The sequence below is a fragment of the Kryptolebias marmoratus genome, linkage group LG5 (assembly GCF_001649575.2).
Source record: "Kryptolebias marmoratus isolate JLee-2015 linkage group LG5, ASM164957v2, whole genome shotgun sequence".
Taxonomy (NCBI): Eukaryota; Metazoa; Chordata; class Actinopteri; order Cyprinodontiformes; family Rivulidae; genus Kryptolebias; species Kryptolebias marmoratus.
The window spans coordinates 19808881-19833071 of NC_051434.1; the positions used below are offsets into that span (position 1 = coordinate 19808881).

A 24191-nucleotide genomic window follows, 5' to 3' on the forward strand; every position below is an offset into this window, starting at 1 on the left:
GGGGGGGGGGGAGCGGAGAGCTCTTTTTTTTTTTCTCCGGCCCGAGTTAACCCCTTGAGACTCCCGGATCAAACAATGAGACGGATCGGAGGGCTTCCCGAATAACATCACAACAACCCAGCCCCCCTCCTCCTCCTCCTCCCACCCCCGGGTTAACAGCTCGGTCGTCGTTTTACGGACAGAAACGATTCGACGTGAACGCGTCCGGAGCGGGGATGGACGCCTCCGCCGCGGCTCCATACCTTTAAAGGGAAATTAACGGTCCGAGGCGGCGGCGCTGGTCGCCAAACATGTCAGCCTGCATCAATAAATAGCAAAGCCAAGGCGCTCTATTGTCTAATAGCATATCAGCATATCCACCGGCAGGGGAGGAGGGAGGGGAGCGGGGGTAAAGAAAAAAAAAACGACACCGCCGCTAATTAGCCATCCTGCCGCGACGCGAAGCCGCTCCGAAACAACCTCCGACCAAAAGCAAGGCCCCACGCGAATCCTCGGACTCACCTGTGTCTCCCTTTCGCCTCAGTGTGTACCGTCTCCGGGTTCACGGTCCGGTCCTCCTGACGCGCTGCAGCGGATTCTAACCACCAGTCCCCGGCACCGGCAGGCAACACTGAGCCGCTGATTGGGCCTCGGCAGACCCTCATCTCCTCGTTGCAGCCAGACGAGCGCGCCGATTGGCCGGCCGCTCGTTCCGCGGAGCCCAGACAGCGGCCGCCGATTGGCTGTCCGTTTCCACGGCAGACCCAGGCGGGCAGCCGATTGGCCGCCGGTTTCCGCGGCGGAGATGGGGGAGAGATTCGATTGGCTGGCGAGACTGTTGTTGTCCGTGTCTGGATGGAGAGCCGCGTTGCCTCCATTGGGGCTAAAGAAACAATGTGTTTGGGAAGTCAAGCGGGTTAGCTGGGTCTTTCGGCTCCCTGCATTATTTATTAAACCAAACGGTTAGGCTGCTCACCGTGACCGGGTGAAGCAGAACCCAATTACTGCCAGATTCACCTCAAAAACCACCTATATGCTTTCATGTTGGATTCCTGACCGGGGTTTTGGGCACACACGTGCCTGACAAAGAGCCGAGGCAGGGTAACCTGACAACAGAAGGCATCGAACGATTTAAAAAAAGAAATAAAAAATTAATTAAAAAGATCAGTCATTTTTTTTACAACCACTGCTCCCACAGCTCTGATTGTGAAAATAGACTTAGTGAGAGAAACCTTCATATTACAACCTAAAACACTGGGGTTTAAAATATTTAGAGAAATTTGGGGAAAAAAATGGTGAGCGCACAACTCTGGATCCTACCCTTCACAGCGCCATTTTATTTTTCCACATTTTGTCACGTTACAGCCACAGGCTTCAAAGCATTGTGCCTGTGTTGGAGTCGACAGAACAATGCCAGAGTAGTGCTCAGCTTCCCTGGCCCTGCTGCATCCCCACAGCATGGTGCTGCCACCACCGTGTTTTACAGTGGGGCTTGCGTATTGGGTGCAGCGTAGGTTTTCTGCAACGCAAAGCGTTCTGAATCAGCTGCAGATGTAGATGCACACCCAGTTTAATAAAGCTTGAATGAAAGTTTTACTAAACTCGGATCTGTCCAGTGCTTCGTGAGACATTTCGCTAACAGTCGAACGGGATCGACTCCTACAGGTAGTGCTCAGGTTTTAGGCAAAGACCTAGAAGAAATGACTCTCAGCTACTACCATGCCAGTGGCAGCCATCTTGAATTGGGCCGACTTACATGTAATGTTTCACACCTAGATCAGCACTGTGCCGCGTGTTGCTGGTTGAAATTAGGCCTAAAGTGAAGCAGACTACGAGTTGGAATAGGTGTTTAAGTCGAGCGCGCTCTTGTTTGTCAGAGTTTTGAGTTGTTTTCCTGCGTGAATGGTGAAACAGCACGGTCTCTGTTGGATCAGGACACCTGCACAGTTGAACTACAGAGAGGCCCTCCTTCCAAGACTGGAGAACAGCAACATGGAGCTGCAGCAGTCCACCGGCAGGGGGCGCCACGCTCATGGTTTCAGTGTGTGAACGGGCCCAAAGCTCCCCTGATAACTGTGGGGCCTTCAGCGCATTCCGACACTTCGACACAAGTCCTGCAACTAGATTAGAGGATCTAAGGAAGCTCAAGTCAAAATATTTGATGAGTGAGATTTTCAGGCATGATTGAGGTTTTACCTTCCCCAGTCTGATGTCTCATTTTATAACCTTACAAAAAAAATCATAGAAGTGGCGCGACAGACAAAATCTGCGAAGGAACGCGAAACGTGAGCAAACCCAGCCCTCTTTGAGAGCGAAAGAACTCACACATACTTTTGTTTTAACGGGCTGCAGAATGTTGGACTTTACAAGTCTGAAGTGGTATTTTCGTACCTTTTACGGTGTTTACACAATCACATTTTAAACTTCATGATTTTTGGGTAATTTTGCCAGGTGACAAAGTCAGACACTAACTTTAGAGCTGAATCTTAAGAAACAAACTCTTTTTTCCTCCTAAAACTCTTCTTAGTACAAATATAAATTATACATTAAATCGTAGAGATTTTTGTCTTCTTTCACCCAGTGTGTCTCTCTATGCTGTAGGACTTGTGGTTTTATCTTAAATCCCCCAGAACCCAGTGAGTGAACAGCCGAGTTGTCTGTCTGATTCTGTTATATTTCAGCTCAAAATGTTCTCTTAAAAACTAGAAATGAAGGTTTTTTTTTAACTGCTCATATTTTCTACATAGAAACATAAAAATTCACGTGTGACCGTCAGAGCCTTCTGCCTCTCTCTGTTCAAGAATGTTTAAGATCTGACTTCTAGTTTTCACACACTGATTGTTTGAGGCCTTATTTTATGTCTGCCTCTCATTAACTTAGCAGTCAGGGAGTAACACACAGCTGTGTGGTTACTATGGTGACTATAATGGCAGACTGGCAGCAGCTTTAACATTTGTTTGGATCAGAGTTCTCTACTTTTCTTTACAGCTCATACATCAAATGTAGTTGTTTTTTTCTTAGCACAGATTCGGACACAGTTGCTGGAAGTTTGGGCAGCAGCTCCGTTGGCACACTTCAACATTTCTTCAGATTTTTTAAAGATAGTATAATGTTGTTGTTTTTTCTTTCTGCCCTGGAATAATGCCGCTGAATAGAAGAGGGTGAATCCTGCCTCTGACCCACCGACTGCAGGGTTAGACATCATTTCCTGATACCTCGATAAGAATTAAAAGATGATTTTGACCATTTTGAAGAGTTTAAGTTTGACGGGACAGACAAGCTAAAGGATAGTCTGAACACAACCAAAACCAACGTGGATAGCCGTTGGCCTAAAACAACTTCAGTCCCCAGAATTTCTTTGCGGCTCATGTAAAGACTATTTCATACACCTTTTTAAGATTCTGTCACAAATATTTACATGACATTTTATTTTTAATCCTCTTAAGGCAGGCACTGCAACAACATATCAGATTTTTCCTGTTACTAAAACTTAATTTGAGCCTGAGAGGGTTAATACTATTATATTTTAAGCACAAATAGAAGCAGCAGCAATGAGCTGTAGCATTTCTTGTGCAGGCAGAAAGCACACGGTATGATCTGCCAAAATAAGTCAGAATTGCATTAGAGGATGGTAAAATGGTAAAATGCCAAAGCAGATTTTACCATCTTAAAACACCTCTAGTTTTTACCATTATGTAGCAGTTTATACAAGCATTATTATTTAGTCAAACCTTTACACTGAGTTTTACTCAACATGGTCAAAATGAATCCAGGAATTGCCACATAACGTTGTTGCTGCTATTCATACTAATTCTATTTAGGTGTAAAAACTCCATGCAAGTAACTGTGAAAAGCAAAACCAACAGCCGTGTAAAGGTCTATGGAATAGCGTCCATTGAATGTACAAAAACAGAAACACAAATTCAGCTAAACGTCTTTATTTGGTTTCAGACACGTTGGAATATGACCTGAAAAAGGCAGAGTAAAACAGAAATCAATACGTTTAGTAGGAATGTGACGTTTGAGATGTGGAAATATTACCGCGGCAAACATTTGTTTCAGTCACACCTTAGTTTAAACAAAACTCAATAAATTAAGTAATGACACCCTTTGCCGACTAGCAACCTTAATGTAAATTTAAAAGAAAAATACATTTAAACCATAGTGTTTGGTTCGAGGAAAGTAACAGCCCAGAGACTTGGAGAATATGTTGCCATGTTACACGAAACCACATCGATTTTACTTTAAAATCAACAACTTTTGGATAATTTTCAGTTTTATTGAAGAACAAAAAGTACTTTTAAGGAGAAAAAAGGGTTAGTAGAGACTGTAATAAATCCTGATTTTTAACGAGACACAATTACTACCTTGGATATTATTGTTTTCCTCTGACCCTTTTCCCTGTTCTTTTTTTGCACAGTTAACCAGCCACAACAAACATACCTAAAGCACTAGGACTAGGAAATAAAACGCTTAGTTACGCTTATAGTAAATTAAAAAATGGTTTTGGCAATACATAGAGAACAGGCTTTTGAGAAATTGTCACTGTCAGACAAAAACATCTAAACATAAATGTAGATTAAAATCGTGTAAAATGGCAACAAAATTCTTGAGAGACTGTTTTGTTCACTGAAAAGTTTGAAACCTTATGTAGAGCAGCAGAAAAAAAAGAGACAGAACAGTAAAATAGTTTCAGTTTCAATAGCAAATATTAAAACAATAGTTTAGTGATTTTTATATTGAGTTTCTAATAGTTATCAGTAGCTAGCACCTTATCAGCCGTGACATCGGTCAGAGAGCACAGAGTACGGAGAAAAAAGCAGAAGTCTTCGTCCAGGCTAGGCTAATAGCTAGCCAAACGAGGGCCTGGTTTATATTGTTTCTCAGGGTTATAAAATGTTTTTTTTCTCCAAATTAACATACTGGTGTGAAAGGATGCTACATTAGCTAATATTAAACCTCTTCGCTTTGACACCGTTTGTTTAGTTTGTCGCTGTTCGCTCAACCGAAAAACGAATGTACATGAGAAAATAGCGACAAACTTAGACAAACGGTGTCACGCTAAAACGTATAAGTGGCTAATATAGTGTTCATTTACACCAGTAATGTGTTTTTTGAGAAAGAGTTGCTTCATAAGCATAGAAAAACAATTTAACCAACTGGCCCCTCGTTTAGCTAGCCGTTAGCCTAGCCTGGATGAAGACTTTTGCCCTTTTCTCTGTCCTCCGTGCTCATTGACTGATGTTACAGCTGATAGGTACTATCCATAACTATTAGATAGAACATCTCAAATGTAATTGTTTCAGTGTAAACACATGAGTTTACATGTAAATGTAAAAAGTAATGCATCATAAAAACCTTCGGAAGTCATAGACCTTTTTCACTTTTCCCAACGGAAATCTTCGACAACAGGTAGCAAACCTTCCACAGATTGTGCCTGCGTTGTATTTGAATGGCACATAAAAAAAATGTGAGCTTTTAAATGTATTTCGGTGCTCATATTTTAAATAAAAACATCAGTTTTTGCAACAACAAATCCTCTCCAAATGAAATTAGGTTCTCATCCATGTTTCTAATTGATTACTGTACACGTAAAATCCACCTGCAGGTGAGATTATACCGTAGGGGTGTGAAATTATTAATCATTTATTGAATTTTAATTCGTAAAAAATCTGTGCATGCGCATTTTAAAATATAACATTTAAAGGGAAGCCATTAAATCAAGTTTTATTGGATCCATTTTGGCGAAACAAAATGGACCAAATTGACAAGCTAACGGCTGGCCCGAGGAGGGCAAGACTAAAGGAGGATTGTTGCCGTATTAAAACTACTCCAGTTTAAAAAAAAATACTCCTGGAGTTCATGTAATTGATACTTTATAAACCTTTACACCTCCGTCAGTTTTGGATTACACGATTATTCAGACAGAAACGTGACGATGTTCCTGCAGGAACAGCTAGCCGCTGCTTTTTGTGCTTGAAAATAACCGGATTCCATGTTGAAAGCCTGTAATACAAGACTGACTGACGCGTAAAGATTTCCTTTGCGTGAAACACTGAAATGTTTGAGACAGGAGCTGAAAACTTTACACAACTGAGGATCTTTGCGGTCAATTGTGCTTAATTATGGGAAATGAGTTTACCCGTTGTCTAAGAGTTTTGGGTTTTCTGTGAAAAAGGTCTATTAGACTCTATTAAAAACATATAAAATCAATATTTCTGTATGTTATTTTTTACATTACTGAAAGACCAAGGACCGGGCCTTATTCAAACGGTTTAAAGCTTTAGTAGGTAAGTGGCTACACCAGGAACAAGGTTAGAGAAAACAAAAAGACGTATAATAACTAGTCTTTTCGTCTCTGTGGTATTAGCTGCCAGTTTCTACATTCCTACATTTTGTCTACGTTTTTATATATATTTTTTTTTGTATTTCCTTTTCCTCTAATGCATGGTTCTTTGTAGAAAAATGTGAGAAAAACACTCAAATTTGCTGGTCTTCGAAAACACGTTATTCGCTCAAAGGCCACCGTAAAGTCATTCAAACAGTCGTTTTCAAAGCAAATTTAAGACATTTTGACATAGCAATAATTACTTTTAGTCCAATCTAATAATAGTAAAAAACAGTAGGCAAGATTTCCTGTGCATAGCAGGAGAAGCACAAATAAAAAAAGAGGCATACGAGGAAAAAGAATATTTCCAAAAAGAAGCAACAAGTTCTTTCCCTTTTAGTAACTACTATAACTACACTTTTTATACTACAAACACACAGTTTTTGGGATTCCTACATTAAACTTACTTTTTGGTTTCACATTAGTTTAACAGCTTACACTTGTGTGAGATGAAACAGAGGATAAATGTTCTTGTTTTTTATTTTTATTGTCCTGCTTTGACCTTGAACACTCATAAATGGCTCCAGTAAACCCCGAGGACTCTAACAGCTTGAGTTTCTAACCTGTGAGCTATTAGTTGTAATATTATATCAGTTTGATAAACTTTTTTATGTTTCGTTTTGGGTTTTTTTGGCATAAGAAGCTAACCTCCAAATAGGCAGGCTGTGTCATTTTGACTTTAGACTTAGAAACTGCACCTTACTGAAAGGAAGTGAAGGCAAGATGGAGGCCACTGATAAACCTTGAGGTGGCAAACCAAAACCGAAAGGCATAAGAAGATATTTGGGCGTTTTATTAAGATGTTCGCAGTCATCACTCTCCTCTCTTAGGCCTCGTTGGCGCTACACCAGATGTTTTTAAAAACAGAAATCTTCTGATGCATTTACACCTCCTGTCCACTCACAGAAAAACAGATAATGTAAAAAATAAATAGTTTCCTAACTGGAGATTTTTAAAAACAAATTAGTTTCATTTTTTATGTGGTTCGTGAGTTTATCAGAAACAGTGATGTGGCCTGATTTCCACATGCTCACTATCACTTTGTGCCCTGGAAACTAAAACAACGAGCTGTGTTTACCATTTAATAACATTATTATAACTGCCTCACTTTATATTGATCCTGTTGCTATTAAACTTTGATCATGTGCTGAAATGATTAATAACAAATTCTTAACTCAGCAAAACAGTAATAGAATATATATATATATATATACATTCTATTACTGTTTTGCCGAGCTAAGAATGTTCTTCCTCTGTTCTTTGTTATATTGAAAATGTGCACATTCTCGTCATCTAGTGGTGATTATTATCTAGTGGTGGTTATTGTCTGTTATAAAATGAAACCTAAATAGCTTTGAGAAATGTGTTTTTTTACATAAGAAGAAGAAGTAATTGGGTAATTTTGTTTTGTCCTTTTGTTTAGGCTGATTTTGCATTTTGGTTATAATTAATAGGATTGAACCTATGGCCATTTTCTTTTTGAGATGAAAGAGAAACAATACAAAATTAAAAGTAAGTTTCAGTCGTACTCGTTTGGTTTGGTAATTTTGTTTTTTCTATAAATGAAATACCACAACAAGAAGCCAACTTTACAACTCATTCTCGGAGCTGATGTCCTCAGGGTTCATCTAGTTCACCATTCACACACACTTCTCTTCTCGTATCCCCTTTTCTGTGCTTTGGTTATGAGGAAGTGTCAAGGTAAAGGCTATGAGTGTTAAAAATTGTAGTCTTTTTGGTTACACACTTCTTCAAAATAGCTAAATATTTGGCAAAAATACAACTAATATAAAACAGCAGCACATATCCCTTAGTGCTGACATAAGTCTTTGAAAATATCTGACATCTTCATTTGGTCACTCTTTAAAAGTTGAGCGCTTGAATCACTAAAATAAAGAGTTCCTGTTGATGGGGAGGGTGCACCCAATATGACTTCCAAAAGAAAGGTTTAAAAATATTCTTCAAGAAACAAATGCAACGAAATAATAATCAGAATTCTTTTGGTTTAGGTTCAGTTAAAGCACTTTGCACACGGGCGACCCCCTTTTTCAACAGGAACTGTCCAAAACCAAATGTAAATGTATACATCTGAAGCAAAAAAAAAGCAAAGAAACGTAAAGAAAACCAATAAATGTTTACATCTTTGGGTACCATTTAGCTTGGTTTTCATAGGAGAACTTTTTGGAAAGGCTGACACGGTGAAGGATGATCTTTGTTCATGGAAAAAAATGTCATCGTAAAGCTTCTTCAGCTGCTGGCTCAATCAGGGTCCCAACCAAACAAGTCTGGCATCTTCAGAGGTCCTTTCCAGGCATCGATGAAAACAAACTTTTGGCTTACCTCTCATACGCGCCAGGTTTGTGCAGATGAAGCTACTGCAATAAAGGACGCTGAATGGCTGGGTTCCACTTTTCCCACTGCGCACTCCGTGGTCCATGTTTTCCATGGCCGACATCATTCACAACTATGTGTCTTGTGGCGGGCAAGTGGGAGCTTGAAAGGCATGGACGGCCACATGGGAGAGAGATAGGAAAAAATGGAGGCACTACTACTACCTTCTTGGGATCTCTGAAGTCAAAGCAGAGAAGTGGAATAGTTCCACCCCAAAATAAATGCTCTGTGACGATGGAAACACAGGATGTCCCAGATTGAACGGGGCAGTCGTTAAAGCCAGGGTCCACCACTGGTGAAGTAAAGCTTATAAGGTTTTTCGCAAACTCAGAATCCGGCGCAGCCCGGTTTGCTGTCGGTGGTGGTCATCGGGTTAGGCTCTCTCTGGATGGCAGGGGTCTGTAGCTGGCACGGTACAATGACTGGCATTGGTCAAGACGTTACAAAATGGAGGTCAGGGGTTATGTTTTGGTTGAGTAGGCCAACTGAAGCAGCATTACGAAGTTAAAAATATAGTCTGGTCATCTTTGAAGTGATTTCCAGTCAAATAATCACTGATAGTTTCTTATCAGCTGTGACACGAGTCAGAGATCATGGAGTGTGAAGAAAAAAGGCGGGAGTCTTCCTACATGCCAGGCTAATGGCTAACCAAACAATGGTCAGTTTTCAGGCTTATTTTACAACTTTTTCTCAAAAAATGAATGCTATCATGGCTACTATTAAACATCTACACTAATGTAGGGCAACATTTGCTTAGTTTGTCGCTGGTCTCTCAACCGAACAATGTCTGCATGGCTACTCGGGCGTCAGCCTTCTTTTAAGATGCTGAGCGTATCAATACGTCTGATCAGTGCATTCAGCAGCCTTGGCACTAACAACGCCATACACACACACGCTCCACGCTCGGCACACATACGCCCATGTAGCATTTAGCTTGGCTGAGAAAACAGCGAAAAACTCAGACAGTGTCCTGCTAAAGTGTAGAGGTTTAACGTTAGCTAATGTAGCATTCTTTCCCACGAGTATTCCGTTTTGGAGTAGAAGTTGCTTTAAAAACTTCTACAAAACAAAACAAATATTTAAATTAGGACTTCATTTGGCTAGCTATTATTATTAGCCTCACCTGGATGAAGAACTTTGCCTCTTTTTTCTTATTCCAAAAGTCTGTAACATCAGTCACAGCTCATAAGGTACTAACTATCAAAAACTATTTGATAGAACATCAGTTAAAAAAATGACCAGGATATTTTTGTTTAACATTAACCCGAACATTCAGACATTCCTGTCAGCCTGAGGTAGTTTTCTTTGGAGATAGGCAGCTTTTGGGTTAGAAGAATCTGAGTAAAATAACTTTTTAAATGACTTTTAAATGACCACAGTTTGTATCCAGAGTTCATTCATGGTGAAGTCTGCTATTTTCTAGCCTTTCTTTTTTTTCTTTTGGTTTTAAGGCAAATCTGTCACAGCAGCTTTATGGGAAAGTCTCTGTCATGTGGTAATATTTGGCTTCAGTTCACTTTTTTTTTTTTTTGACCAAGGTACACATCTTCACATGTCAAGTTTTTCAGGAGGGACCTGAAGGGTACAAATATTTTGGTTATGAAACAGACCCCAGTTGAAAAACGCGACATGTCTGTGGTGTACACAAAGTAATCCTGGAAGGCATTGTTCGGAGTAGCACTGAAGGCTTTTTTTTTCATATCATGTGCAAAAGCACAGGCAATAGAGGCAACAGGCTTTGGTCTGAGGTAGAGGTGGAGGATGTGTGTGGGAGGGTGGCAGACCAGGATGTCTCCTAGTTTACGTCTACCAATCTACATTCAGCTAAATAGCAGCAGGTTTTGGAAGGAAAAAGCCCAGTTCGTTAGCTGAACTCTACTTGAGCGTACTGGGTGTCAGACTGTTGGAGGGGAGAAACAGGAGTGTGCGCAGAGAGATAAAATTGACCAATGTCAGCCAGTTCCCGTGCCGGCAAACCCTGAGGGATGCTGCTCGACGATAACCTGGCAATGTGTCGGACAGACCACCTGCGGGCAGACGAGAAGGAACATCAGAAACTTGCACAAACGGACTTTAAACACAAAGCACCTTCGCAGTGAAAAAGATAATTGGCTTGTTGCTCAATAATACTTTTGTATTGTTCGAGGGACAGTACCTCGAACAATACACAATAAATACTTTACTACTGTAGCTGTTCTTAACACGGGTGTGGAAGAAATTACCGGAGCCTCCGTGTCCATCCCAGGGTGGTTCACGCCATCTTTCGGGATGCCGTTGTGACCTGTATGGATTCTTGGTACAGGCCAGCTATCCTGAGTCCCTTTACTACAAAACAGACTGCAAAAAAAAGACAACAGATTTTATGAAAATACATTTACCAAAGCTAAATACCTGTTTAGGAGGCTGAGCACAGATGTGGTAGTATTAGTTCATTCCTTCGATCACCGTCTTCCCTTAATTACAACAGACTAATTTAACAAAATGTACATATCAGTCCTTAAAGTACTCATCTGGGGTCTGAACCGTATATTATTTTGGTATTTTACTGATTAATTTGAACCAATCTTTTTCAGGGTTGACTGATTATAGAACGTATAACGTCAATGGTCTTTAAAAACAAGTTGGAATTTATTGTGGATTTTTGGGGTCAAATTTAGATTTACAGGCTCAAATATATACATACATCCACCTAACTCTGTTAAGACGTAGTGCTGAAGGTTCTAGATGGTCCTGACAAAACCAAGGTTTATGAACTTCTCTAAGTAATTATGATTGACTGCAGCTGGTGGCATCAAAAAGGATTTGTTTGGCAACATTTATTGGCCTTACCAAAACGTAGAACAATGGGAAACGCAGTGAAGATTAGGAAAGGAGACCTATGGGTTTACACAAGTTGGGAGCCATTTCTAAACAACCTCAGAGTCTGAGCTCATCAGTTTAAACAACGGTCCAACATAGAGGTTTGCGCTCCGGCTCGACTGTCCACATGGACAAGCCAAATGCCTCCTGGAGAAACGTTTTATGGTTCGGTGGGACAAAGATTAAGCTGTATTTGGCCACAATGACAAGAAGTCTGTTTTGAGGAGTGAAGGTGAGGCCTCAGAATGCGGCACCAACTGTCAAGCACGGTGGTGGCAGCATCACTCTGCAGCCTTTAATCGGGTAGGTGGTTGAAACTTGGCCACAGCTGGGTGTTCCAACAGGACAGTGACCCTAAAAACACATCAGAGCTGCTCTCTGATTGGATGAAACAGGAGAACATTCAGCTCCCAAAGCCCCGACATCTACCTGATTGAAAACTCGTGGACTAAAAGCCAGGTCGGTGTCAGGGAACCAACTAAATTAAAATAACTCTTCCACTTCTGCCAAGAAGAGTGGTCAAAGATCAGACAGAATTGCAGCAGAAGTTTCTTGATGATGCAAAAAGCCTGTGGTTCAGGTGCAACTTGCTAAGAGACATTTAACCAAATATTAATGGAGCCTTATGTGTCTATTTGAGCCTGTATATCAAATTATAACCGTGTGCAAGATTAGAGAAAAAGTCAATATTGAGTGAACCGAATCATCTGACGACAGCTGAACATAAGACAGGAGAAGATGGCTCCTTACCTGCGGCGGTACCCAAACATGAGGAAGAGAACACAGAAGATGATGCAGGCGGTGCCAATGTGGATCCCGATGACAATGCTGCCCAGAGAGGCCTCTGCGTCCCTGCACTGGCACAGGCCGTTTCCTCCTTCCAAAAAAAAAAAGAACAAACGCAGTTTAGGAGAAAAGCAACACAGCGGTGTGGGGGGAACCGTCTCACCACTAGGTTCGAGGCGCCTGTGAACTACGAGGACGTTTCCGTTTCGTTCTGCTTGAAGACGAGGCTAAGAAGAACGGCGAAGGAATCCGTAAATGAAGCGATCACAGGCGGAGGTGCCACTGAACGCACGGCGTGCTTGTCGCTCACCTGTTATTTGTTCACTCGTGCTCTGCTCTGCGAGCGACACCAGCCTCTTGGAGCAGTCACTTTCTCCATTTCCGTTGTAGGCCACCAGTTTGATTTCATACACCGCCCCCGGTTCTGAAACAAAGACCGCAACACCAGATCACTTAGAGGTCAGGAGCTGCGTTTTCAGCTGCTCGAATTGTGGATATTGATTAAATCTGTCAAAGTCATCTCTGTTTATCAAAATTACAAAGAAAAATATTCTAGACTGCAGTAGAGATCCAAAACAAAGACTGTATATATTTAAATGTATATAGTGTTTATTGTTTACTTCCATTGTATAAAAGTGAAGTCAAAACCGTTTACAGGAGCTGCAATGTTGTGTTTTCAGGATGGGTCATGCCTACACTAAAATTATGTCAAATATACTTTTTTTTAAAGCATCAAATAACTCATTACAACTAAATATATTAGAGAAATAAACATTTGATCAGACAGTTGCGAGGTAGGAAGTATCAGCAGAAGTCAACACAATAAAAACTTCTCTGAGGCATATTTTAATTACTAAACAGGAAAATGCCATGTTCCTTTACGTGGACTTAAACTTATGCCGCGGTCCGCCACCAGGGGGCACTGTCTCCATGGATTAGAAATGATAGAAATTAATCCCAAAGAGTGAAAGAAAAATCAACACGGATATATTGTGCTTCATGAAGCAGGGGGGGCTTTGGTTTGTTTTTGGGATGAAAAAGAGTTTAAGGATGACCTGAATTTTGAGCACAAGAAGCAACAGAAGGGTTTTAATTAAACTGTAAAAAAGATGAAAAATATTTAAGGCGGCATTTAAAGGAAGAGTTCATTTTAACTTCTGAAGCTGCCACTGACGAGGGAAGGAGACGGCCTGGTGTCCAAATCCGGGCTTAGGACCCTGTTGCGGGTCGTTAAGCACCAACTTTGGGGTCCCAAGATGATCTCCGGGAATTCAGTTAAACTTTCAAATGACCGCTGATTGCAGGTCTTCACCATAGTTGTTCCAGGAGACAGAAGGCAAAGTCATGCACGGATGGAGACAGTTGGTGGAATCATTATGTCTGCTTTAAAGAAAAAATAAACAATACAACGTAAAATATAAGCTAAAGGAAATGCTCATTGGATAGGAACACGGACTTACCAAGGTCAGAAATGGTGTGGGCGTTGACATGAGGCGGTAACTCCACCGGCTCCTGGTAGGCAGAGTGGGGCACTTTGCGGTAGGACAGCCTGAAGCCCTGGGCTTTGCCCGCCTTGCTCGGGAGCTCCCAGAGGACCTGCACGGCGCTGGAGTTCAGCACCTTGGTGAAGTACGTGGGTGGGGCTGGGACTGGACGGAGGCAATGCGAGCAAGTCCGGATAAATGCCCGACGGAACAGATTAGAGAAAGAGAAAAACAAAAACATTAAACTGTCGCTCTAAAATTAGGCAAAAAACAACAACTGCTAAGACATAAAAAAGGACAGTATGTATATAATTAATGATCAGGCAGAATCTTTTCCAACTAAGAGCATTTGTTAGGCTGAAAGTATGTTAGGGATGACTCTCAGTTACTTCCACACCAAATTTTAGCTCAATATTTGTAAAGTCGACAGAGTTTCAGCTATTTTTGCCGCTCACACTCTTTTTTTGGGAGGGATGGCAGGCAATGTGCGTACGTGGAGGCGCAGCGATCGATCCCACGCCAGTTGTCACGCTCTTACCTCCGCCGTGAGTGGTAGCGACCACTATGTCGGACTGCTGACTCGCTCCGGCGGAAGAGTAGGCCTTCAGGTAGAGGGAGTAGGTGGTGGCCGCTTCCAGGTTGGTCACGTCGTGCTGAAATGCGTCCTTGCTGATGGCCTCCTGCAGCTCCATGCTGTCAGGCTCTAAACACGCAACGGAACACGCCTCCGTTTAGACTTCGCTGACTTTTAGCAGTGAACTCCATACTGAGTGTGCGCTTATACTCACCGCCTATCCTGCGGATGTGCAGAACGTAGCCAATGATGCTGTCGGTGACGGCGGCGGAGGGACTGCTCCACGCGACGTGCAGGGAGCCAGTGGACGCAGGCCGGGCCAAAAGGCCCCGAGGGGCCGCGGGCAGGTCTTTCGCCTGGCTCACGGCCAGACGGGCGCTGGCCTGGTTGGTGCCGGCGCTGTTCTCCGCGATGCACTGGTAAATGGCCTCGTCCTCAGCGCCAATGCGGGTCAGGGCCAGAGTGCTGCGGGAGAACGACAACACACCGGTGCGTCAGCCGAGCACAGCGTCATGATACCCCCTGTGCCCGCAACGTCTGAAATGGTTCAAGTGACCGCTGAGACAGCTGTGACTGGTTAACGTTCAACCATCTTAGAGGCACAGGAAACGAGAATACACGCATGCAGACATCTGGAAAACTCGTGTAAACTTTCTGCATGGATATAAAAGTTTAGAACCCCACAGACACAACACAGACAGTGTTTATTGTCTTGCCTTATCTGTAGAAGGTAAACTCTGTACTTTCTATGTAGTGCTGCCACCCAGTGCTGCATCTGTATAATGCAGGGCTGTAAAACGTGTGCAGGTGTTGGACTTCTCATAGAAATTCATAAATAGCTGTGAATGCTGATTCAGCGTTAACACTGTTGTTGTCTTGTTCTTTTATTTTTCTGCACATTTCTTTACAGTGTAACTACTGTATTTTTGATGCTATTTTAGCTCTTCTAACATCATAATATTTGGCTCATTCAGGAGATCAGTGCTATGACTTTTCATTATATTTTTACTTTTCATAAAAGAACTGCTTCTGTATATTTGCTCCGACTTTGTCTTGTACTACTTCAAGCTTTTAGCTACCATTCTGCTGTTTTTACCTTTTAGATAGGTTTTTGCTACTTTAACTTTCAGCTATCCTTTTCTGACATGTAGCTAGTCTTTGGATACTTTTTGCTACCTTTCTTCTATGTTTAGCTTTTAGCTAGCCCATTGATATATTTAGCTAACCTTTTGCTAATTCTGGCTTTTAGCTAGCCGTTCACTACTTTTGTTCTCAGCTAACCTTTTCTGAAATGTAGCTAGCCTTTTGCTACTTTTAGCTACCTTTTTCTATTATTAGCTTTTGGCTAGCCTTTTGCTACCTTTACCTTTTAAGTAGCATTTGGACACTTTATGCTTTTCACTACCATTTTGCTACTATTAGTTTTAAACTTTTTGCCAAATTTAGCTTTTATCTAGCATTTTGCTACTTTTGGTTATTGGCTAGCATTTAGCTTATTTGAACTTTTAGTTAGTGTTGTGCTTCGTTTGAAGCTTCTAGTGAGTCTTTACTTGATCCACTCAGTTTCAGCTTCTTCAGCAGTGTGAATATGTTGTTAACATGACTCAGATTTACGCCTCGTTGGCTTCAAGATCTGACTCCACCTAAAAGCTACCAATGAGGATAAACAGGCGAACCAAAAACAAAGTTTATGCCCATCCCCCACCTGTTGTTGTTCGTCAGCTTGACATTCTGCCCAGGCATCAGGACTTTGCCATTCTTTAGCCATATTAGATGTGGATCAGGGACTCCCTGAGCCACGCAGGTGAACACGGCACTGCCCCCTGCTGGTTTGGACACAGACTGCGGCCATTGTAGAAATTCAGGAGGAGCTGGAGAAGAACAGAGAGAGAGAGAGAGATGATGATGATGCAGGTTGTAAGTAACAGCGTTACATGATAAAATGTCAATGCTTTGTGCACTTGAGAGTTAGAATTGAGAGAAGGGAATATAAGAGGCTGAACTTCCAAGGGCCTGGAAATATTTACTTATTTGACTCTGCCCGTTTCATTTATCTCCCAGACAAACGTAACAGCTCCGACGCAGAGAGCAGAGGAGGGGGCAGCTTCCTAACCTCCATCATTAGAAGAACAAGACAACAGATTGTTCTTTCGTTCTTACGAGCTGACGACCCAAAACTCCTCAAGCAGCAGCAGGATCGCTCAGGAACCATTTTTTTTTGTGTTTTTCAGACCCTTCATATTGGAAGGTGGCGCCTAAATTCCCAGAGGACGGCGTGATCCCTTTAGCTGACTCCACCCCGAGAGGACGTCTCCCTCAACAGCGCTGAGAGACACCCCCCACCCTCCCTCCATCCCTCCTTCCCTCCTTCCCCTCCCCGTTCAGGCCAACCCTCAGCATCTCATTGATCTGTTGACCTCAGCGCTACCGCCGACTCAACTCTATATACAGCTGGTCGATCAACAGCATAAATCAAAAAAAAAAAAGGGGGAGGGGGGGGGGTCCCCCAAAATGGGTCCCGGGCTGTGGTTGGTGGGGTTACAGCTCCATTGAGCAAAACAAAACACCCTTTTGTGTATGGGTTTTTTTTTATGCACATCAAGGAGTCAAACCAAAACCCCAATTAGAACTTGAAGACAGAGCATTTCCTGCAGATGTACTTAAAAGATAAGACCCGTTGCGTCCACGTTTTGGGAAAATAACACAGTGAAAAGGCTTTCCTCTGTTAAACTGAGATGCTTTAGTGCATAGGTGGGAGATTTTTCAGGTATTCTATGAAAACAAGCAAACACTTCCTGGCTGATGATGTTTACCGATGGTGCTCAGCTGACTGAAGTGGGCTTTGTTCGTATAAAGAAGTGGGATATTTGTTTTCGGGGTGCTGCTGTCCTTTGTTTCCCCTTGAAGCGATGCTAACCCAGCTGGCCTCGTCCCACTGCTGGGGTGTCATCCATCTTCCCCATATCGGACCGGACCTCCTTTGTCCCCTCCCGCCTCCTCCCCTTTCCTCCTTTCATCGACGTACGTCCCTAATCCTTCTGTCAGGGTTAGGGTTCAGAGGTGACAGGTCAGCCTAAACACCCCCCCTCCTTTTTTTCCCCTTGCCACCCCCACCTGCACCTCACACTGACCATCGAGACACCCCCGTTTTTTTGGTCTCTCCGTATGCCGTGGGTTTGGCTTGTCATCCTGACCCTGACCGTGGCTGTGTGAAAAAAATCTCCCTCCTCACTGAACTCAGGTTTAGGGAAATCCAAACTTTAAACACTTTAAAAACAAAAGCCATCTTGAACTGGATTGACTTCAAACGTTAATAAGTCGTAGACGTACATCCAGCGATTCACGTCTACAAGTTTCGTTCAGATCTGTCCAGAGGTTCATGAGATATTTTGCTAACAGACAAACAGGGTCGACTCCAGACGTTGATGCTAAAGTTTAAAGCAAAGATTCAAGCACTTGGGGAGAAAACCTTGATCATTAACATTTATCTGACTATAAGGTTCACCATACATCCAATATACAGGAATAGTTTTTTTAAAAAAGTGTATTACCACTAATTTGTTTCCAGATTGCTGTTGTTTTTTTCCTAGCTCGTGTTAATAAAGTTTAAATTGCACATTAAAGCAAGCAGACCTTCCTTCTGTTTGTGTTTGAATGTGTTTGAATCTAAAAGCACAAACCTTTCACACCTTCTGCACTTCTTAAAGGGATATTCTGGGTATTTTGAAGTGAGGTGTTTTTTTGTGTGTGTGTGTAAAAGCTATAAAAGATGTACATCCTAGTTGTTGCAGAGATGGCCTCACTTATTTTCAGGACTGACGAGCTGACAGAAAGTCCAAATGCCGCAGGTAAATGAGAAACGAATGGCGACGTAAAGGTTTAAACGCTTGTGTCAAGACGTAGCAAACGCTTAAAGACTGGCGTTGCTTTAGGACATCGGGATTGACAGGCTGCCATTGGACGGTCGAAAGCTGCATGAGTCACGCAAACACTACTTCGTGGACCGCTATCAAATGGTTGGGAGATTAATTATCCACTTTGGTTTTGGACTAGCCATTAGATCATCAGCGGAGACCGTTCAAGGAGCTGATTGGTTGGAACCTTTCTACAGAACCGTGTCTGAGAAGACGGTCAGAATGTCTCCTTAAGCTTAAGCCACATGTGGTGACATTAACCAAATAACCGAACCCCGGCACTCCTCTGACCCCAAAGATCACAAGACTAATCAATAAATTAATGAATATTTTAAAGATCAGACCCTCGAGGTAATGCCAATCACTGTGAGAGGGGACGGAGTGAGGTATTGATTGAACTGGACAAAGAAACAAAGGCACAAAGAAATGGAGGCGAGAAGGGGAAAATGACCAATATGAATACATTTACCTCTGAATTTTTACAAGAAAAATAGGAAAAGTGCTCCAAAAGCAGGAAGTGGACAGTGCAGGGCATTCTGGGTAAATACAACCAAAATCAACATGTGTTTCAACCTCTAGCGGGAGAAATGGCTTGAGATCAGACGTGGAGTAAAGAGGTCCTAAAACTGCTCAAATTTGACGCCACTCCATTTTTGTTTACTTTTCCATTAGAAGGAAGTTGTGGTCAGTGTTTTCTTCAGAGGTTTTTGTGTCATTTTATTTAGTAGTTCTTAGTGCAGCGCCACCACAGGCGAGGGGGGGAACAGCTAGCTCAAAGGGTTTGGCTCCATTGACTCGGTGCAGTGTGAACGTGAACCATAGCAGCTGAAAATGGAAATGTTGACATTTTGGTCCGCAGTCGAACCAAGTCTACCGGACTATCAGGTGTGAATACAGCCCTAAAAGATATCTTTGCCTCCCCTGGAGTGTCTCTCACACACAGGACAGGACAGCCAATTAAAATACAACTAATGAGAGTGGGTATGGACATGTGTGTGGTGATGGATGAGTTCATGTCCAACCTCCCCCCTAACCCACACGGCAGGCGTTGCAGCAGGCCCACGCTCATGCTCCCTCCCCCACACCCCCAACAGCCAAGGGCAAAGGTGAAAAGAAGGCTTCGAGCCTCGATGGTGACCCTTTCCTTCCCTTCCCCTCATCATTATGACCGTACGTACCTCCTCGCAGGACCTATCAAACACAGAGCATGCGCGGCTGACAAATAATGTCAGTTTCCAGGAGACGACGAAGGAACAGACAAAACACAGTTCTTCTTTTCACTGAAATATCGTCGCTGTTTGACGGATCGACAAGAAACACACGGTGCCTTGAACATACATTTGCAGCCCTTCAGCGTTTTTGACGTTTCGTAACGTTTCAACTACAAAACTCCAAAGTAATTTACTGGGGTTTTATGTGAAAGACCAACACAAACTGGTGCAGAACTGTGAAGTGGAAAGAAAAGCCGTATTTTTTTTTTTTTTTTCACAAATCAAAATTCTAATAAGTGTAGCGTAAATTTGTACTGAATTTGAGTGAGTACACTGTAGAACCACCTTCTATTCCTGCTTCAGGTCTTTTGGCGTTTGACTCTACCAGCTTTGCACATCTTTTTGCCCATTCTTCTTTGCAGCATAGCTCAAGCTCAGTCAGATTGTAGAGGCTCAGTGAACTTCCTGCTGGAAGGTGAACTTCAGCTCCAGCCTCAAGTCGTTTCCAGCCTCTAACAGGTTTTCTTCTAGGATTGTTTTACATCTAGCTCCATCCATCAACTCTGACCAGCTGAAGAAAACCGTTCCCACAGCATGATGCTGCCACCACTATGTTCCACTGTGGGGATGGTGTGTTCAGGGGGATGCGTAGTGTTTCAGGGTTTTGCATTTAGGCCAAAAGTTCGGGTTTGGTCTGATCTGAGCGGAGCGGAGCAGCTTCTGCCACGTGTGCTGTCTCCTACATGACTTATGACAAACTGACGCGGGCGGCCATGTTTTGGTCGGTTTGCAGTTGTTCTCGTACTCTTTCCATTCTCAGACGATGGACTGAACAGTTTCTTCATTAAATGTTCAAAACTTGGGAGATAGTTTTTTATCCTAACCCTGCTTTGAACTTCCCAACAACTTTCTCCCTGACCTGTCTGGTGTGTTCCTTGGTCTTCATGATGCTGTTTGTTCCCTGATGTTCTGTAACAAACCTCTGAGGCTCACAGAGCAGCTGGAGTTATATTGAGATTAAATCACACACAGGAGGACTCCATTAGGTGACTTCTGAATGCAGCTGGTTGCTCTGGATGTTTGTCAGGTTTTTATTTCTAAAAACATTTTGAAAACTATTTTCCTTCCAGCTCACAATCATGTGCTACCTTCATGTCTAACATGAAATTGCAATAAAGCTTGTGGTTGTGATGCAACAAAATGTGAAAAAGGTTCAAGGGATGTTAATACTTTCCACAGGTACTGTACACAGATATAAGCCCCAGGTTTACTCTGAAATACTTGAAATCATAAGCTACGATAAGTCAAAATGCTAACTGTAATAAAAAATACTTATAACTAGCTGCTGTATATCCAGTAAAAAGAGAAAATTGTTTTTCACAAATACTGAAAAAGTCTGAACTGGCCTCACCTTGCACCACGAGTCGCCCTAGCGCAGTACGCCTCATTCTGGTGCCGGGCCGGTTGGCGGCACACACATACACACCGGAGTGCTGCAGGGAAACGTCTGAGATCATCAGGTTCCCCGTCCCCAGGACTTGAATCCCCTCCACACCAATGGAGCGTCCGTCTGTAGGACAGGCAGAACAGAAAAAACAAGTGTGAGATAAAAGCTAAAACATGGAAGTGCTGTAAATTCATAGCGGAAAGACTCGAAGGTACCTAGCCGGCTCCAAGAGACAATAGGGCTTGGATTTCCTGTGGCAATGCATTCCAAGATGGCCGTCTGATGAACAGTGATGGTTAGGTTTTGTGGCCCAGACAGGATGGCGGGCTCCTTGTATATTCTAGGAGCTCCACCTGAAATGGTACAACAAGACAAAAAGGGAACATAGTGAACTAAAACTTACAAATAAGTGGCCTTTAACATGTCGATCCACAAAAACTTGGATTGAGTCAACTGAAAGTGAAGTTTTTCTTATTACTGGGCGGTCGGTTTAGGTTTCTTTAAGACTCGAGGCCATGTCTGTCACGTTTTTTGATTCCTAGCACACCATAGACCATTTTTTGCTTGAGCTCTTTTCGGCTGTGGTGTTTCAACACGTACAAAAAGCAATTTGGCTTTGTTGTAATTAAATAAGAAAGCTCAAACCACAACACAAAACAGGAACATTTGTGAAGGAAAGACCATAGAAGACATCCAGAAGACAGTTCAGTTGTGTAAAGTCCAACTTTCTGTGACCCCGATAAATTTCGAACGACTCATTTCGCCCAAATCCCATTGTGTTTGAGGTGGAAATCTTCTGCGATTTTTCGCAGAAGACCACTACAATACCACTTTAATTGATTTTCAACATCTTTTTTTCATACTTCATTGGCAGATGTACAGAGTCTATTCAATGAAAATGTGCAAAGTTGTCCAAATGATTCCGATCTAAGATTGTAACTGGGAGTTGAAACATTTGAAAGGAGAGCAAATGTTGAGCCAAAGGATCAGTACTTTTACTAAGAAAGGTGCATTTTATCCAAGAGGGTAAAGTTAAGCACTAAAAAAAGTTTTTCAACAACTTTAGTTAAAAATAAATAAATAAATAACAACCCGTTTCTGTGAGGGAGTTTTTGCTCAGAGACCAAGCATGGGACGGAAACTAGCAATATCATGTAAACTATGCGAACAGAAAAACCTTCCTTTTTTTTTTTTCACAAGCGTTCACCTACCAGTGACGTTGAGGTTGGCCTCGTGACTGTAGCGAGTGTTGGCAATGTTGTTGGCAACGCAGCGGAAAACCCCCGCGTCCACCTGCTTCACCCCCGTCACCTGGAGGATACCCATTGGAAGGAGGGTGTACCTGGACGAGGACATGGTCATTCTCTGAGTTACAGAACTGGATGTGGACGTTTTATATAAAACATCTAAATCTGGGTCTTGTAGAGAGACGTAAATCTATGTTTTGTACTGACCAGTATAAATTATTCTAAAATAAAGAGTCTTGTGCATGTTTATTGTAGACTAGCTGCTGTGTTTGGGGTCATTGTCTCTTTGAATCATGACCCAGTCCAGCACAAGCTTCAGCTTTAGGACAGATGTCCTCACATCTGACTCCAGAGTCCTTTGGTCCACAGAGGAGTTCATGGTGGACTCAATGACTGCAAGGAGCCCAAACCACCAACCCTCCACCGCCGTGCTGACAGTTCTTTAAAGATGTTTGTGATAATTTGGTTTAACTTCTGCTAATCATAGTACTGGGCATCAAGAGTAAACACCTCTACTTTTGTATCTGTGTCTCAGAACGTGGTAAAGACCAGATCATTTTGGTTAAGTCTTGACACTGAAAGAGTCACGTCGTGTTCGTAACTGTTCTTTACATTGAATCCAATAAAAGATCATATGCTGAAGTCAACGTGTGCTTGCTGTTACCTGCTGTCAGAAATGTTTAGCGGCACTCTGTCTTTTTCCCAGGTGATTTTGGCTTCAGGTACCCCGTTGATCTGACACTGGAAGCGAGCGACGCCGCCCTCATCCACAGACATGGACGTTGGGTGGGTGTGGAACTTTGGAAGAGCTGGAGAGAAAAAAAAAACACCAAACAAACTCATTAATTTAAATTTTTTTTTACAGACTGGTTGAACTTGGCTAAAGCACATTTGTAACATTAGTAACATAAAATTGGTTGGCTTCTGTGTTCTACTTACCTTTTTTTGTTGTTTAAATTTAAATGTGTTCTCATTTCCTGGACTTCTACTGATGTTCATGTACATGAGCACAGGCAAACTTTATGATGGTGATCAAAATCAAAATGGGTATAGAGGTGGTGTTTTTACCTGATCGACCACTGTGATACCTTACTATATCAAAGTAAGACTACACTCATACAAGATGGCTGTGTTTCTTCTAAGTTATCAAACCTATAGATTTACTGGTTTTAGAAAAGCTGTGGTTATACACCTCTAACATACAGAGTTTCCTCTTGACTAGCTAACCAGCAGATCTTATTTTTGCCGTTTCACACAGAAACCTGATGCACGCCAAAACTAACAAATCTTTCAGAATTTAGCAAAAAAACAGGTCACCTATAGTAAAGCGTTGTGATCTGAGAAGCTTTCCAACTAACTAAAATAAATGTCTGATGATGCACTTGTTTCCCTTTATGTTACTTGTACTTTATCTAAAAGAGTAAGATAACGTAAGCTAACAGAGTAAGCTAATATATATATATATATATATATATATATATATATATAAATCCCAACAATATGTGATGAGACCACTTTTTGCTTTCAAAACTATACCTACGTACATATACACAAAAGCTACTCATATATTTGATTGACCAACTACAGCTACAGATCATCATATTTATTTTTAGATTTTAAATTTGAAAAACAGATCAGCAGTGTTGTTCATTAAAGTTTTTATCAGCTTCGTCAAATATCAACGGTCAATCCTAACAAGATCTGACCTGGAGAAATTAATCCACGCTTTTATTACAGCTCGTCTCGACTACTGTAATGCACTGTATGTAGGCATTAGCCAGACCTCTCTAGCCCGTCTGCAGCTTGTTCAGAACTCTGCTGCTCGTTTGTTAACTCGGGCCCGTAGGCGCGAGCACATTACTCCCATCTTGGCGTCCCTTCATTGGCTCCCTGTGCACTACAGAATTAATT

At 42.2% G+C, this 24191-nt stretch overlaps 2 protein-coding genes across 2 annotated transcripts in view; both read right to left on the reverse strand.

The window, feature by feature from the left end:
- Nucleotides 1-630, reverse strand: part of gatad2b (GATA zinc finger domain containing 2B) — a 52545-nt gene extending 51915 nt beyond the window's left edge. Inside the window, exon 1 of the mRNA XM_017430697.3 lies at nucleotides 502-630. The gene's annotated coding sequence lies outside the window, so the exon portion shown is untranslated. The remainder of the gene's footprint in view (nucleotides 1-501) is intronic.
- Nucleotides 631-12363: 11733 nt separating this feature from the next.
- Nucleotides 12364-24191, reverse strand: part of si:ch211-57n23.4 (immunoglobulin superfamily DCC subclass member 3) — a 16481-nt gene continuing 4653 nt past the window's right edge. Inside the window, exons 3-12 of the mRNA XM_037975816.1 lie at nucleotides 22945-23089; nucleotides 22245-22375; nucleotides 21249-21386; nucleotides 20998-21156; nucleotides 16167-16332; nucleotides 14676-14926; nucleotides 14426-14590; nucleotides 13864-14052; nucleotides 12714-12827; nucleotides 12364-12494 (exon numbers count right to left, since the gene is read on the reverse strand). Of these exons, the coding sequence (XP_037831744.1) occupies nucleotides 12364-12494; nucleotides 12714-12827; nucleotides 13864-14052; nucleotides 14426-14590; nucleotides 14676-14926; nucleotides 16167-16332; nucleotides 20998-21156; nucleotides 21249-21386; nucleotides 22245-22375; nucleotides 22945-23089 (1589 nt within the window). The remainder of the gene's footprint in view (nucleotides 12495-12713; nucleotides 12828-13863; nucleotides 14053-14425; nucleotides 14591-14675; nucleotides 14927-16166; nucleotides 16333-20997; nucleotides 21157-21248; nucleotides 21387-22244; nucleotides 22376-22944; nucleotides 23090-24191) is intronic.